The 18013-nt window shown below is 26.8% G+C and overlaps 1 protein-coding gene and 1 long non-coding RNA gene across 4 annotated transcripts in view; one reads left to right on the forward strand and one right to left on the reverse strand.

Annotated features, from left to right (window-relative positions):
• The first annotated feature begins 2518 nt into the window (after nt 1–2518).
• LOC126841267 (uncharacterized) overlaps nt 2519–18013 on the forward strand; it is a 47339-nt gene continuing 31844 nt past the window's right edge. The window contains exons 1-2 of the long non-coding RNA XR_007686152.1: nt 2519–2669; nt 2814–2825. This is a non-coding gene — a long non-coding RNA (uncharacterized LOC126841267). The remainder of the gene's footprint in view (nt 2670–2813; nt 2826–18013) is intronic.
• Nucleotides 8646–18013, reverse strand: part of LOC126841219 (proline-rich protein 2-like) — a 47745-nt gene continuing 38377 nt past the window's right edge. The window contains exons 2-6 of one of the 3 annotated variants that reach the window (XM_050577553.1): nt 10537–10615; nt 10381–10392; nt 9905–9916; nt 9446–9618; nt 8646–8884 (exon numbers count right to left, since the gene is read on the reverse strand). In XM_050577553.1, the coding sequence (XP_050433510.1) occupies nt 9458–9618; nt 9905–9916; nt 10381–10392; nt 10537–10603 (252 nt within the window). In that variant the 5' untranslated portion in view covers nt 10604–10615 and the 3' untranslated portion in view covers nt 8646–8884; nt 9446–9457. Of the gene's footprint in view, nt 8885–9445; nt 9619–9904; nt 9917–10380; nt 10393–10536; nt 10712–18013 lie in introns of those variants that run through there. The other 2 variants (XM_050577551.1, XM_050577552.1) reach the window with 2 other exon arrangements.

Here is an 18013-nt window from a genome sequence, read left to right on the forward strand (position 1 = left end):
AAATATAATTATTGATAAAATTAGTAAGTAAGAATTTAACAGGTAAATTCAACACTATATGTTATTTCTTTTAAATTGGGTCAATTGTGTAATACCTACAGTTTTAAAACATATTTTGTCTTGTACCTTTAGTAGGTAGTATAATATGCCTTACCGTGTTTTTTTGTTTCTTTATTTGTTATTGACAATAGAGTACATAATAATACTTTGGTAAAATATGCATATTTAAAAACACCTAAACATACGTAGACTATTATGTTAAGTCTATTAACCACAATAGAGTTACAAGAAAAACATGACTAATTTTTTTGTAGATAATATTTATATTATATAATTATCGAAAATTATAGGCTTAAAATGTTCAGACAATAGTGGATACACTAACTGACTTTTGAAATAAATAAATAGTTCCAATTACCGTGATCTTTAATGGATAATAATATAATTAATAGTACAAAATGTGTACTAACTCGTGATCAAAGCTTTAACTAACAGATAAACAAACATACTTAAAAGTCCATGTAATATATAGAAAGATCTGTAAAAAGATAAGTGTATAAAGCCAGCTTACAACGAACTTCAAATAATCTACTTTGGTTAATACTTTGGTTAATATACTTGGTGATTAGGCATGAAATTACATTTTATAAAAAAGAAATAAAAAAAGAAGAAAAGGAATCAAAAGTAAAAGCTGGAATAGATGGAATAGTTGGAATAGATGAGATAATAAAATACAACTTTACTTATTCAGCGAATATTTTTCTTATTGAGAGAAAGGTATATGTAATTAACACATTATAAATTTGATAGGTAACAAATTGTGTTCTTTTAAATACATTGTTATTAGAAAAATCTGAAGGTTGAAACACAATTATGATAAACAAAAATGAACATAATATACACATATTTCTAAGCATATGAATTTGAAGATATGAGTAAGAGATGAATAGAAGAGATGCTATCCAGATGAAATTCATAAGAAATATTTATGTGGCATGCCCCCACACGTCAGTAGACTCAAATTAAGCTTAATAATACCAACATTTTTCCTTAAAAATCTTGAAATAATAAACAAAATATTACCAATAGAATCTTTACTGATTTAGGAAATATGTATATCCTCAAACCCGGTTATTGCATTCTGTGCTGTAGTCACTTATCACAGTAATGTAGTCCATAAAGACCAAAGCAATAAATCTAAAATTTAAAAACTCCCACTTGTATTTTAAAGTCAATTATAATTTATATTTGGTCCATTATTGGATATAACAATATAAGTGATGGGAGTTGTTTAATAATTATTAATTTAAAAAGCCCGTACAGTGGGGTCGGGGCATAGTGAGAACCAGGAGGCCACAGATTTGCAGGAATTATTATAAATAAAAGTAATCAAATTGTTAGAATAACTGTGGCGAGTACCTAATTAAACAATTACAGTTAATGTATTACGTTTTCCTGAATCGGAAATTTTTTATAATTTTAACTTATAACTAAGAAATTTTGTAAAATCATTTATTGTTTAAATTGTAATCCAATGAAGTAGCATCTTGATGTTGCAATAGTTATACATTTATTATTTTTAAAGATTTGAATTTCGAATAGTTTTATAATGTATAATAATAAACATTTCTAATTAGATTGTAATTCCGAATTTTATCGGTGTAGAAGAATGTTAAGTTAGTACTTAGAAATATTTACAGTCCCATTCTACCAAGCCCGGACCGATCTAGCCCAATAAAATAAATGTAAACTTTTTCAACTTTTAACCCCCCAAGTACCAACTAGATGAAATTTCAAAGCTTATTAGGGTTAATGATATTTTTTGGGTTTAATACTGTGTACATCGGTATTTAGAACTGTTCTAATTATTTCCACAGCATTATTGCACTCCGTATTCAAAATTTTTGTAAAATTGTTAATCTTAAAAAGCTGTGGTAAAGTATAGGCTAAGAAGAGATGTTTGATGTATCGATAGCATACTAAAAAAAAATGAAAATGCTGGACTTAAATTCACTTAAAAATGTATATGAAACCCTAGTTGATAATGATAAAATATAATTGCATTAATATGTTAAAATAACACAGCAATATCAAAAATTGATTTATTTCAGCCATTGACTAGTTCTAATAACCATTCCTAATCCTGTATAATACTGATTTAATTGTATATTTTTAATCTAACAGTTACAGAGTGACCTATACTTTTTTATACCACTAGTGTGAAAAACTTAACATGACTCAAAATTTTTTATTCATTTTGATAGAACACTTAAATAAATAAGTTTCTAAAAAAAATGTATAGTTTGGCTGTATTGAACTAGGTCTTAGAACAAAAAACGATAAATTACATAACAATAGTACACACAATTTTTTGGCGAACCCAAAAATAATATACACTCCCTTCCAAACCCCTTCCAAATGAGACGAACAAATTTGGTGCAGCAAATATCCTTATAAATAATGTAATACATTCTACTGTTGCTCTAGTATAGTATTCAACTTTTTTGGTGCTTGACATTAACTTAATATCCAAAAGTTCATATATATTTTAGCATTTAAAAATCCATACATTTTAAGATACTATTTGAGTTTCTTAATAAAAATGAATTCTAAAATGATTATTTTGATTGCAATATCCGTAATTTTCATTGTAATGGCAACGTATACAGGTACATGAAAAACAGTATACCAATGTAAAAAAAAAAAGACGTTGACTTTTTGTTATTTAAAACAAGTTTTTACTTTATAATTTACTTAACTTTTTATCGTTATTAATTAATTTTTGTTATACAAATCTATTTTTCATGTTTTAGGTGTTGATGCAGGTAAGTTTAAAATTGAATAGCTCAATTTTTATTTATTATATAATAGCAGTTTTTAATGACTTAACCAACTTTTAAAACAATATTTATGTAGACATTTGTTAACCTATATGAAATAGGAGGTTTAAAAGAAAAAATTAGGAATGTTTGTTTGGTACTGTTAATAAATAAAGAAATACACATTTTTTTTGTGGCTTCTCAGACAAAAATGAATATGAAAATATATTATATAGCTTTTTTTGCACAATTATTTTACATTTATATCTTATACGTGGAACATATATATGACTATATTAAACCTAAACGCTTTTGGATTAAAATTAAAGTATACAATTTATACATGATAATTTATACACAAGGATAACATAAAGTATTTAAGTAATTTTTTTTCAATATTTCAGGTGACCCAGAAGGTAAGTTAATGGATAATATCAGTTTATGGGCTTCACAAATATACTTGCAGTTTTAAAATTATTTTCAATAAAGCTTAAAATGTGTATAACATGCCTTAAATTGTCGAAAATAATAAAACCTTTCCCTTGTTCATGAACATAATATACTGTATTATTTTGCATATCTAGTTATAATATTATTTTAAGATTATTACATGTGGCTATGATAAAATTTAATGGTTTTGGATCAAAAGAAATATATATAAATTAGACATGTTGCACTAGGGAAAAAATATATTTTCGATTTTTTTAGAAAAAATTCCCCCTTCAGTAAGTCGTGGTGGACTACCACCACTACATACAGGACCACCACCACAACGAAATCCAAAACCACCAAAACTACCAACACCGCCTTCAGGACGAGGACCATCGCCAACAGTGCCTCAAGCACCAATACAACCAAAAAAACCGTAACCAAACCACCTGGTAAGTTTTTATGATTTTATAAAACTTATATTGGTTATAAGAGTGTAATTCAATATACAATTTTATCATTTGTTTTTTAAATAACTGAAAGTCGGATGATAGAATAAGTTTTTGTGATTTACAAACGTACTTTAACCCATCATTTAGTGCCTAGCGTTGCCCAACTTAATTAAAATTAAAATTCATCTGTAAACGATTTTTTTACACAATTTTTTAATATATTTTTTTTTGTTTAGCTCAAAACTAATTAAATTTACCATCAAACTGCAGTATCCAAAATCCGTGTCACAATCTGAAAATTAATAAGCTTAATAATATGTGTATATTGTGAAATGTTCTACTTTGTTTATCATAATTGTGTTTCAACCTTCAGATTTTTCTAATAACAATGTATTCCAAATAAAATATTCTGTTACCTATCATATAAATGTTATTATGTCTATTAAATATACCTATGTACCAATAAAAATGATATTTACCGAATAAGTAAATTTGTGTTTTATTGTCTAATCAATTCTAACAATTTGTTTTGACTTCTGCTTCCTCCTCTTATTTTTAATTCTTTATTATAAAATGTCTATGGAAATGTGATAAATAGTGTCAATTGCTTAACTTTAAAAATTATAACAAATATAAATATACAATGTATAATTAATTTTGATTATTTACCGTTTATACTCATTATGCTATTGATTTAACCTTGATGCTTTGCCTGCTGGCATCCCGTAATAAACACATTTTCTGTTATATAAACTCATTTTAAGAAAAACAAAGTTTTATGTTACAACTAAAAAAAAACCTGTTTACTGTCATAAAAAGGGGAGTAAGCATCATTTCTACTAAAGGTTTCGTATAAATGTCGACTATATCAAAACTGATTTTTGGGTTTTTCCGATTTTATACTACTAGAAAATTCAATAAATTATTCAACGAGTATAATTTTCGATAGTAATATACTTTAAACAGAGTTACATACAGAGCTTGTGATCTATATCTCTATAGATCACACATTATCATGCCGTGTTCTACGACAGTAGCCTCAATTTAAAATTATACTTTTTCCTCACCCTCCCCTATCACGGGTGATGGACATATTTTTATTTTACAGACGTAAATTTAAGATCTTATAGTTGAAAATTAGTCAGAAAGTAGGACTCTATCTATATAACATATTGAGCAGGGGAAACATCAGGACTACAAAAATTTGTTTACTGCCAAAATAGTGTGTTTTTTTGTAATTTGAAAATTAATTGACCCTTAGTCGTCAGAACGTTACACAAATCTGTTTTTTATTCAAACCTATGTATTTGTACACGAGTATTCTATATTTAACTATTCATCTATAATTATTGTAAAATCAGGGTTCCACAATGCAAGAAAATAAATTGTTCTAACATTTAAATGCGCAAATAATAAAACGTAATACTTTAAAAAAAACTACTTGTATTCGAAAAAAACAATAATAGTTTTGTGATGTATAATGTTAAAACTGAAAAATGTATGATACCTAGAGTTGGTCACTAATTTAGATGGCAACAGATGTCACCATCGATATATAATAGCACGTTTTCGTAAAGACAAAATAAAACTATTTAAAGAGTTGTAAAATCTGTATATTATCATGTAAGAATATAAATCGATGGGGTTTGTGTAAACATATGATTGAAATAAAATTTTAAAAGCAAGTTGAATGCATAAAATATCAATAATAAAATATGTAAAAGCGCTATAGCTATATTAATTAAGGTGTAAAGTAGTAGCATACATTGTATTAGTATGTTACCTAATATGTATGTGATAATATTCTATCAATATAAAACATTTTTTAATGAAAATTGGGAATTGACCAAAAAAAAAACTATACGTTTTTTTTTTGTAAAATATAAAACAGTTGTTAAGCTTGATGGCATAATGTGTTAAGCTTTAAAGATTTTTTATTGTTTTACATTGCTACAGTAAATTCAGAAAAATGGTTCAAACACTTAAATACACAAACGACGAAACCACCGATAAAAACAACATGTTTTTTCTAAAGAGCAATAATAAAGTTGAATCTTTATGACCAACAGACATTTGTTTACATTGCAACAGACGTTGTGAAATATTCGAATACATATAATTTTGTTTAACTCTAAAAAGATCTTTATGTAGCTAAATATATTTAGAGTGGAACAAAATCACATGATGTGGAATAATTTTACTTAAAGCTTATATTCAACAAGTGCACTATTATGAATGTATCAAATATTTCATATGTTGAAACATTTTTTGGGTAATTTTCAGATATATCCATGTCATTAGTTTTGTTCCTGATGTCAGGTTTTTGCAAATTTCACGGTAATAAAATATGAATAAATATAGCGGATTCATTGAAAAAGAGTAAAAAAGTGAATAGGCTGTACACAAATTAAAAACAGCTTAGTGTTTAGCTATAACCGAAGAAATAGCCATTCTGTTGTGCGTTTGAACCTGTACATCTATGGTTTAATGTATAAAAATATATTTATCACGCAGAACGACATACCCGAGTGTATGGTTGTTAATATCACAAAAGCCAAAATCAACACGATTCTTAAATGGCTCATGATAATTCTAATGTAAAATTAATAAGAAATGATAACAATTTTAACAAATGAGCAATACCAACAGTTCACGGTTATAATTCTAAATAAAGCTGACTTGTAACTCGCTTGTTTGTTTTGTACATGTTTTTTTTAGGTTTGCAAAATAACATCTTATATAGTTTACGTTATTATTAAATGTATGACGAAAACAGTATTCGTTCTAAGTCTTGTATACTTTAATACGCTCGACGCATCCAAACGTTTGAAAGTCATGTTGAAATTATTTAATAGATAAATGTACATTAAGGAAAGCATTAGTTTTAAAGGAAATAGGTTATCAGGATATGTAAATTATGGAACCGGTACTGATAATTGCGATACCTTACCAAAAGCCACTCAAGCACTTGTTTTTGTGCTTGTTGCCATAAATTAAAACTGTTAAGTACCAGTTGGCTATTTAACGGCATAGGAGCAACTGAAAAAGCCTATTTAATGAATTTATGTATTGATTGGATATGTATTGATTTACAAATCCTTAAATGCTTTACAACTTCGAATAACACGATAACATCTAATAATTAAATATGATTTAACACAAAACAAATTTAATTTTAATATTCTAGTTAAATCATGTTAACTAAGTTTCTTAAACTTGAAAAAACTCTTTGGACAATATTATTTTCTGATATCTAGGTCCGGTGTATTGATTTTATTTGCTCTGGTCAAGTTGCGTTTTTCAATTTCATTTTTTATAGTTGGTAATAATGTTAGCCAATAAAATAAAATAATATACCTACAATTTTAGGTATAAATGCACATTACCAGGTACCCTTTTTTTTTTGTATCTTTGTTTTAGTATTTTTTACGCTGGTTCGGAATTTCAAGGAGCTCGCGTCGACTCCCAAAGCTGGCTGGCGAGTTGTTTTGTATAGTTAATGAATTACCAACTTAAAGCTTTAATAATTAAGAAAATTATATTGTTGTTCAATACAATATTGACATTACATCGTTGATAATATTATAATAATAACAAAAATAAATAACACTGTAGCAGCGCACACTCGCGTCGCTGACAAATGTATGGTGTGGTGGCGAGCGTCTGTGGCTGCAGTTGCCAGTCGCTACCACCTATTGTTATATATGCAAAAATATGCAAATTTTAAGAAGCTATTGAAGAAATTTGAAACTAGAGGAGTGCGCCAAATTTTGACTTGCGATTCGTAATCAGCGTAAAAATACTACATGATGATAAAAACAAAGGGTGGCCGGTAAATTGCATATTTTGTGCCTAATTGTATTTTATTGAAAATAAACGCATTTTCGTTAATCACCGTTGTAAGATAAGGAAATAATTCACAAAAATTGTCATCACGTATGTATACGCATTTATATAGTTCTAATCTGTTCTAAATGGTCACCTGCACCTATCTGAGCGGCCAACTTGTTTGGTAACGTTAGGTCGGCAGCCAGCTATAAGCCAAAAAATGCCAAATCTAACCCGTCTAAGCCCCGATCGGTGGGAATAGCGGACGTTAAACGTAAGAGATTATATACTTATGTAAAAATAAAATTAATATTAAAAATAATTCCACGGCCAAAATCAGCACGATATAGTATATCAATTAAATTAGGTCAATTGTGATACAAATTTTAAAACAAATTTTTTTTCTTGTTTTTTTGTTCTATTATTTGTTCTTGACGATTGAGTAGACAATAGTACTTTGGCAGAATATACATACTTAAAAACACCTTAGCATGCGTAGGCAATTGTAAATGGGGTGAACTTCTATGTTACTATGAACCGTAATAACCGTTAATAACTAGATTGCATTTGCTTGTAGTATTGTCGAAAAAACAAAAAATATGAAAACAGTTTTTGATCTGTTTAAAATTTATACGAAATCTTTGGTAAAAATGATACCCACTCGTCTTTTTATGACAGTAAATTGTTTTTTTAGAGTTGAAACAGAAAACTTCGTTTTTCTTAAAATGTATTAAAAGTTTAGCAAAGGTAGTAATATTAAAATGTTAAGATGTATAATATTTAGTATTCATTTTATTACTGGAATCATGTTTTGCTTTTAAAGCAAAAAACACATATGCCGTACTGCTCATTACATATGTGGTTAACCTAACCTAATCAGACAAAGCATCAAGGTTAAATCAATAGCATAATGAGTATAAACAGTAAATTATCAAAATTAATTATATATTGTATATTTATATTTGTTATAATTTTTAAAGTTAAACAATTGTCACTATTTATCGTATTTCCATAGACATTTTATAATAAAGAATTAAAAATAAGAGGAGGAAGCAGATGTCAAAACAAATTGTTAGAATTGATTAGACAATAAAACACAAATTTACTTATTCGGTAAATATCATTTTTGTTGGTAGATAGGTATATTTAATAGACATAATAACATTTATATGATAGGTAACAGAATATGTTATGTGGAATACATTGTTATTAGAAAAATCTGAAGGTTGAAAAACAGTTATGATAAGCAAAGTAGAACATTTTACAATATACACATATTATTAAGCATATTAATTTTCAGATTATGACACGGATTTTGGATACTGCGGTTTAGTGGTAAATTTAATTAGTTTTGAGCTAAAAAAAAAATATATATTAAAATATTGTGTGGAAAAATCGTTTACAGATGAATTTTAATTTTAATTAAGTTAGGCTTCTTTATAAATTACGAAGTACAAGACGTTTTCATTTAAAATAAAATCTTAGGATTTACTAGTATCCATTGTTTTAGTTTCGAAATAAATGTGATTTTAAAATATCAAACTATTATGTGTAAAAATAATCGTTTATAAAAAAATTTAAGTATAATAATTAAACGTTTTCAGCTTTATTGAAAATAATTTTAAAACTTAACCCATTAACGCCGGTGTTTTTTTTTCTTCAATAATTGGTATCTTGGGTGCTTATTATATTTCTTATTATTTTTTTGAGTTTAAAAAAAATAATATGTACTTAAAAAAAATGGATGTTGCCATACGTTGTAACGCTAGGCGCTGATGGGTTAAAGTATGTTTGTAAATCACTAATAAACTTATACTATCATCCGACTTTCAGTTATTTGAAAAACAAATGATAAAATTGTATATTGAATTACACTCTTATAACCAATATAAGTTTTATAAAATCATAAAAACTTACCAGGTGGTTTGGTTACGGTTTTTTTGGTTGTATTGGTGCTTGAGGAACTGTTGGCGATGGTCCTCGTCCTGAAGGCGGTGTTGGTAGTTTTGGTGGTTTTGGATTTCGTTGTGCTGGTGGTCCTGTATGTAGTGGTGGTAGTCCATCACGACTTACCGAAGGGGGAATTTTTTCTGAAAAATCGAAAAAAATGACAAAAATATATTTTTTTAAGTTATATAAATTTCTTTTGATCCAAAACCATTAAATTTTATCAAACCTACATGTTATAATCTTAAAATAATATTATAACTGGATATGCAAAATAATACAGTATATTATGTTCATGAACAAGGGAAAGGTTTTATTATTTTCGACAATTTAAGGCATTTTATACACATTTTAAGCTATATTAAACATAATTTTAAAACTGCAAGTATATTTGTGAAGCCCATAAACTGATATTATCCATTAACTTACCTTCCGGGTCACCTGAAATATTGAAAAAAAATTACTTAAATACTTTATGTTATCCTTGTGTATAAATTATCATGTATAAATTGTATACTTTAATTTTAATCCAAAAGCGTTTAGGTTTAATATAGTCATGTATATGTTCCACGTATAAGATATATAAGTAAAATAATTGCGATATTGAATCAACAAAGCTATATGATATATTTTCATATTCATTTTTGTCAGAGGTACCACAAAAAAAAAAATGTGTATTTCTTTATTTATTAACAGTACCAAACAAACATTCCTAAATTTGTCTTTTAAACCTCTTATTTCATTTAGGTTAACAAATGTCTACATAAATATTGTTTTAAAAGTAGGTTAAGTCATTTAAAACTGCTATTATATTTTATTGAAAAACTAAAAACAAGGTATAAATTATGTCAGTCATTGAAATACGAATAATAAATAAAAATAGAGCTATTGAATTTTAAACTTACCTGCATCAACACCTAAAACATGAAAAATATATTTGTATAACATAAATTAATTAATATCGATAAAAAGTTAAGTAAAATATAAAGTAAAAGCTTGTTTAAAATAACAAAAAGTCAACAACTCTTTTTTTTTACATTTGTATACTGTTTTTTATGTACCTGTATACGTTGCCATTACAATGAAAAATACGGATGTTGCAATCAAAATAATCATTTTAAAATTCATTTTTATTAAGAAACTATACTCTAATAGTATCTTAAAATGTATGGATTTTGAAATGCTAAATTATATTTGAACTTTTGGATTTTAAGTTAAAGTCAAGCACCAAAAAAGTTGAATACTACTGGTGCAACAGTACAATTTATTACATTATATATAAAAATATGTTCTGCACAAAATTGTTTGTCTCATTTGGTAGGAGTTTGGAAGGGAGTGTATATTATTTTTGGGTTCGCCAAAAAATTGTGTGTACTATTGTTATGTAATTTATCGTTTTTTGTTCTAAGACCTAGTTCAATACAGCCAAACTATACATTTTTTTTAGCAACTTATTTATTTAAGTGTTCTATCAAAATGAAAAACAAATTTTGAGTCATGTTAAGTTTTTCACACTAGTGGTGTAAAAAAGTATAGGTTACTCTGTAACTGTTAGATTAAAAATATACAATTAAATCAGCATTATACAGGATTAGGAATGGTTATTAAAGACTAGTCAATGGCAGAAATAAATCAATTTTTGATATTGCCGTGTTATTTTAACATATTAATGCAATTATATTTTATCATTATCAACTAGGGTTTCATATACATTTTTAGGTCAATTTATGTCCAGCATTTTAATTTTTTTTTAGTTTGCTATCGATACATCAAACATCTCTTCTTAGCCTATACTATACCACAGCTTTTTAAGATTAACAATTTTACAAAAATTTTGAATACGGAGTGCAATAATGCTGTGGAAATAATTAGAACAGTTCTAAATACCGATGTACATAGTATTAAACCCAAGAAATATCATTAACCCTAATAAGCTTTAAAATTTCATCTAGTTGGTACTTGGGGGGTAAAAGTTGAAAAAGTTTACATTTATTTTATTGGGCTAGATCGGTCCGGGCTGGGTAGAATGGGACTGAAAAAATTTCCAAGTACTAACTTAACATTCTTCTACACCGATAAAATTCGGAATTACAATCTAATTAGAAATGTTTATTATTATACATTATAAAACTATTTGAAATTCAAATCTTTAAAAATAATATATGTATAACTATTGCAACATCAAGATGTTACCGTACAAGAAATAAAATAGGTCAAACATAAAAATACTACAAAAACCACTGCAAAACAAAATTTGTATAAAAAAACACCTCGTTTTCGATAAAAATAAAAAAATAAAAAACTTAACAAATTGGTTTTGTAAAATACGAAGATTCCTTTAATATTCAAAGTTTGTGATACCTGTAGGAACTTACCATTTGTTTACATTACAACAGTCGCTGTGAAAAACAGCTTAGTTTTGATAGCAACGTTAACTTTGCTAGCAACATATTTTCATGTTGAAAAATAACCTTGAAATTTAAAACCATACAAATTGTAGGAAAATATGATATTAAGTCTTAGAAAAAGAATTGCTAACGTTTGTGCAAAAAAGAACATTTGATCTAAAAATGCTTTTTAAGTGTAAAACACTTAAATAAAATGAATAATAAAACCATGCAAATTCTTTTTGTAAAATACGAAGATTCTCATAATATTTAACGTCTGTGATACCTATAAGAACTTACCATTTGTTTACATCACAACAGTCACTGTGAAAAACAGCTAGGTTTTGATAAAAAAGAATAATACTACATTGGATTACAATTTAAACAATAAATGATTTTACAAAAACTCTTAGTTATAAGTTAAAATTATAAAAAATTTCCGATTCAGGAAAACGTAATACATTAACTGTAAATGTTTAATTAGGTACTCACCACAGTTATTTTAACAACTTGATTACTTTTATTTATAATAATTCCTGCAAATCTGTGGCCTCCTGGTCCTCACTATGCCCCGACCCCACTGTACGGGCTTTTTAAATTAATAATTATTAAACAATTCCCATCACTTATATTGTTATATCCAATAATGGACCAAATATAAATTATAATTAACTTTAAAATACAAGTGGGAGTTTTTAAATTTTAGATTTGTTGCTTATGGACTACATTACTGCGATAAGTGACTACAGCACAGAATGCAATAACCGGGTTTGAGGATATACATATTTCCTAAATCAGTAAAGATTCTATTGGTAATATTTTGTTTATTATTTCAAGATTTTTAAGGAAAAGCGTTGGTATTATTAAGTTAAATTTGAGTCTACTGACGTGTGGGGGCATACCACATGAATATTTCTTATGAATTTCAACTCGACAGCATCTCTTCTACTCATCTCTTACTCATATCTTCAAATTCATATGCTTACAAATATGTGTATATTATGTTCAGTTTTGTTTATCATAATTGTGTTTCAACCTTCAGATTTTTCTAATAACAATGTATTTAAAAGAACACAATTTGTTACCTATCAAATTTATAATGTGTTAATTACATATACCTTTCAATAAGACAAATTTCAATAAGAAAAATATTCGCTGAATAAGTAAAGTTGTATTTTATTATCTCATCTATTCCATCTATTTGCTTTTACTTTTGATTCCTTTTCTTCTTTTTTTATTTCTTTTTTATAAAATGCCTAATCACCAAAGTATGTGCGCGTGGATTTTATAAATTCATACATTGTATGCAGAGTTAAAATAGATAATTTGAAATTCGTTGTGAGCTGGCTTTATACACTAAACTTTTTACAGATCTTTCTATATATTACATGGACTTTTAAGTATGTTTGTTTATCTGTTAGTTAAAGCTTTGATCACGAGTTAGTACACATTTTGTACTATTAATTATATTATTATCCATTAAAGATCACGGTAATTGGAACTATTTATTTATTTCAAAAGTCAGTTAATGTATCCACTATTGTCTGAATATTTTAAACCTATAATTTTCGATAATTATATATTAAAAATATTATCTACAAAAAAATTAGTCATGTTTTTCTTGTAACTCCATTGTGGTTAATAGACTTAACTTAATAGTCTACGTATGTTTAGGTGTTTTTAAATATGCATATTTTACCAAAGTATTATTATGTACTGTATTGTCAATAACAAATAAATAAAAAAAAAAAACACGGTTACGCATATTATACTACCTACAAAAGCTACGCATGTAAGCTACAAGACAGAATATGTTTTAAAACTGTAGGTATTACACAATTGACCCAGTTTAAAATTAGTAACATATCGTGTTGAATTTGCCTGTTAAATTCATACTTACTAACTTTATCAATAAACATATTTTATAAATTCACCAAAAACGTAGGTTTTTTTATGCTTCCTATTTTTTAATTGATGTATGATTAGTGATACAAAACTAAAGTAGAAAACCATAAAAACTTAATAACTAAACAATATTTTTAAAAACTAACATGGTAATCGGATTTTCCCCAAAAATCGTCCTGTTTCCATGTACTACAAAAAAAATGTGTTTGCTAAAATTCACCCAATAGCCTTTGATGCTGTGGCTATTAATAATAATTTTAAATAAAAGCCGTAGCGAGACGGGCAGCTGAAGTGAAACTTTTTTTGAATTTGTTTGGATTAGGTGGAGTTCACCGCTTTTCTAGAGGAATAAAAATACACACAAATATATATATATATATTTATATATATATTGAATTTATACTTTCTAACTTATATACGAAATAATGTTACCTTGATGTCACAATTATTATAGCAAACACCCATAAATGTCTAATCGTTATTATCTTATAAATTCAACTTGTATTTTTGGTTAAAATGTCTTAATTAATGAATTTTGTTTCACCACTTAAGACATATAGTTACATTCAGGAAGTTGTAGAAATAAAAAAATAGAGGGTTGTGCTTTACAAAGATACTAGCCGTTAATAAATTATTTTCAATTAAACTGAAAATGTTAAACTATTATATTTATAATGTTTTTAAAAAAACGATTATTTTATACATGTATAATAGTCTGATTTTTTAAAATCACAATTATTACGTGTGTATTGTAAAATGTTCATCTTTGTTTATCATAATTATTATGTTTTTACTTTCAGGTTTGTCTATTAACAATGTATTGTAAATAACATATTCTGTTACCTATCATATAAATTATATTATTATTATTACATATACCAATAAAAATAATATTCACCGAATAAGTAAATTTGTATTTTATTAAATAGTCTAATTCAACTGTTTATTTTTACTATAATTAGTACAGTTTTCGATAGTAATAAAATATAAATAATATGATTGTTTAACCGTACATTTTTACTATTAACTATATTTTATACTCTTAATGCTCTTGTCTTAACCTTGATGCTTTGCCTGGTGGCATCCCATAATGGACACATTTTCTGTTATATAAACTTATTTTAAGAAAAACAAAGTGACAACTCGCAAAAAAAAAACAGTTTACTGTCATAAAAAGGGGAGTAAGCATCATTTCTACTAAATGTTTTGTATAAATTTCGACTATATCAAAACTGTTTTTTGGTTTTTTCCGATTTTAAGGGTGAAGGAGTGAGTTTTTATACTACTAGAAAATTCAATAAATTGTTCAACGAGTATAATTTTCGGTAGTAATATATTATAAATATTATCTACCAGCAGTTTAATCCTGTTTTTCTTATACAGCTATTGTGGTTTATAGTAATATAGAAGTTTACAACATTTACGCACGTATGCAAAGGCATTTTTTAGTGTGTATGTTTTTTTAAAAGTATTATTATCATTATCAGATGTTTGACATCATTTACAAGTCTTCGTATGGTGTTTTTGATTATGTATGTTTTGCCAAATTATTATCATCCACTCAATTGTCAAGAACAAATAAAGAAACAAAAAAAACACGGTTAAACGCAAGTACTGCCTACATGAGCTCTGCATGTGAGCTACAAGAAAAATGTATGTTTTTTATGTTTTATTATAATTGCCCTAATTTGTGAGATTCCTATTCATATTTATTTCATTTTAAATTGTCATAAAATCATACTTCGAATTTTCAAGTTGATAGTTATCGTGGACACAGATACAAAACAAATAAATTAAATAAAGTACATGTTGGAAAACTATTACTTTTGTAAAATCGTAAAAACATAACTTCTAAGCATTACATAAATAATACAACAAACCCGAACACGTTTCAAAAAAACAACTTGTTTTCGGTAAAACAATTATAAACAGATATATATATAATAATATATGATATAAATTGTTTAAAACAATTTGGATTACTAACTTACATACAAATTAATTAGAATATATAAATAATCATCATGTTATCTTTCCTATTTGTTAGTTGATTTATGATTATTATTGATACACAACTAATCTTATTTATCCTTATATTAAAAATAATACTTTAAGCTCATTATTGACAATGATACGTAAATAACGACCCTAATAATTTTAATCGGTTTTTACATATAAGCGCCTAACATTATAATTTTAGTTAGAATTTCTGTGTTGTACAAAATCCCACGACACGATTTGCGTCGTTTGATAATGTAGACAAAAGGTAAATAACTGTTGGCATCACACATTTTATAAGTTTTTAAGTTAAAGGGTCTGTACACCTGCTTATTTTTGATAAAATTATTTATTTTATCACAACATGACAAATACCAGTTAGAATCGTCCTATTTTACCTTTAAAATTATTTATATTGGTCAATAAATGTCTATAGCTATTTTAAAATCAATAAATCCTGGGACGAGGGGAAGGGTTGATAATCAATCTGCGTCATATAAAAATTATAACCTCTATTTTAAAGAACTACCTTATAGTATAATTTTAAGAACTTAAATTTCTAAATACGCTCATAAAAGTTACATACAGAGCTTGTGAATCTCCGGACAACATTTTTCAAATAACATACATATTATCTCTATAGATCCGTGTTCCATGACAGTAGCCTTAATTTTTAATTATACTTTTTCCTCACCCTCCCCTATCACGGGTGATGGAAAGTAGGACTCTATCTATAACACATTGAGCAGGGGAAACATCAGGACTACAAAAATTTGTTTACTGCCAAAATAGTGTGTTTTTTTTTTTGTAATTTGAAAATTAGTTGATCCTAAGTAATCAGAACGTTACACAAATCTGTTTTTTATTCAAACCTATGTATTTGTACACGTGTATCCTATATTTAACTATTCATCTATAATTATTGTAAAATCAGCGTTCTACAATGCAGGAAAATAAATTGTTCTAACATTTAAATACGCAAGTAATAAAACGTAATACTTTAAAAAAACTACTTGTATTCGAAAAAAACAATAATAGTTTTGTGATATATAATGTTAAAACTGAAAAATGTATGATACCTAGAGTTTGTCATTTTTCATTGTTTTACATTGCTACAGTAATTTCAGAAAAATGCTTCAGACACCTAAATACACAAACGACAAAACGACCTTTAATAACAACTTGTTTTTTCTAAAGAACAATAATTAAGTTGAATCTTTATGATACCAACAGACATTTGCCATTTGTTTACATTGCAACAGACGTTGTGAAATATGCGAATACATATAGTTTTGCTTAAGTCTAAAAAGCTCTTTATGTAGCTAAATACATTTGGAGTGGAAACAAAATTACATTGTAATAATATTATAAAAATTTTTAAATAATTGAAAAAATAGAAACTTAGTTTGCAGTAATGATTTCAGGGTTCTATTTTAACGTACATATATTAAATGTGTTGTAGAAAAAACTGTAGTGCCGAATTTTTTTTCCGTTTATTATGTTATGTCAACTTAAAGGTCTTAAAACTACGGCTAAAACCCGCAAAAAACAAAATAACTTGTACTCCTCCTAAGGGGATGGGAAATGGGTATAATTTAAATTTGATACAACTGACGGGTGAGGGCAAACGAAATAAATATTCTTCATAATAAGTCAACTTGATCCGACTCTTTTTCTCGAAATTATAGCCAGTAAAGTTCGAACTTAAACACGCGTATGGTTATTTTTATTTTTTTTCAAATTTTGACCGTGAAAAAGTAAACTTTTTAATCTTTTACCCCCCCCCCCAAAGTACCAACTAGATGAAATTTGTGATTTATAGAGTGTCTACACGAAGGAATCGGTTCAGTATTAAAAAAGTTACAGAGTATACAGATAAAAAAAAACACTCCACATCAGAGTGAAACCAATACCTTCGCCATGATTAAAAAAAAACAAATTATTTATTAAACCCAATGAAATCATGACTGACCCATGATAAAAAAATCACCCTGTATATATTAATAGAGAGAAAAAGATAGACACTTCAGGAGGCAGGAATATATATTTATATAACAACAAACGCTTTTAGGTACTGCAGATCGCAGAAAATGCATCGTCAATTGCTAATATTTCAATATATGAACATTTTGGAGATCTTTATTTATTCATGACACTGAATTACGATACTATACACATGGAAAAAACCAGAAGAATTTTAATTGAAAATCTAGGTACAGTTTAACAACACAGGTTGTATGATGAGCCA

Source organism: Adelges cooleyi, unplaced genomic scaffold, assembly GCF_023614345.1.
Source record: "Adelges cooleyi isolate 19-005CV unplaced genomic scaffold, UGA_ACOO_1.1 ACOO_flye_CR_arks_rails_tigmint_CR_PRNA_38, whole genome shotgun sequence".
NCBI lineage: Eukaryota > Metazoa > Arthropoda > Insecta > Hemiptera > Adelgidae > Adelges > Adelges cooleyi.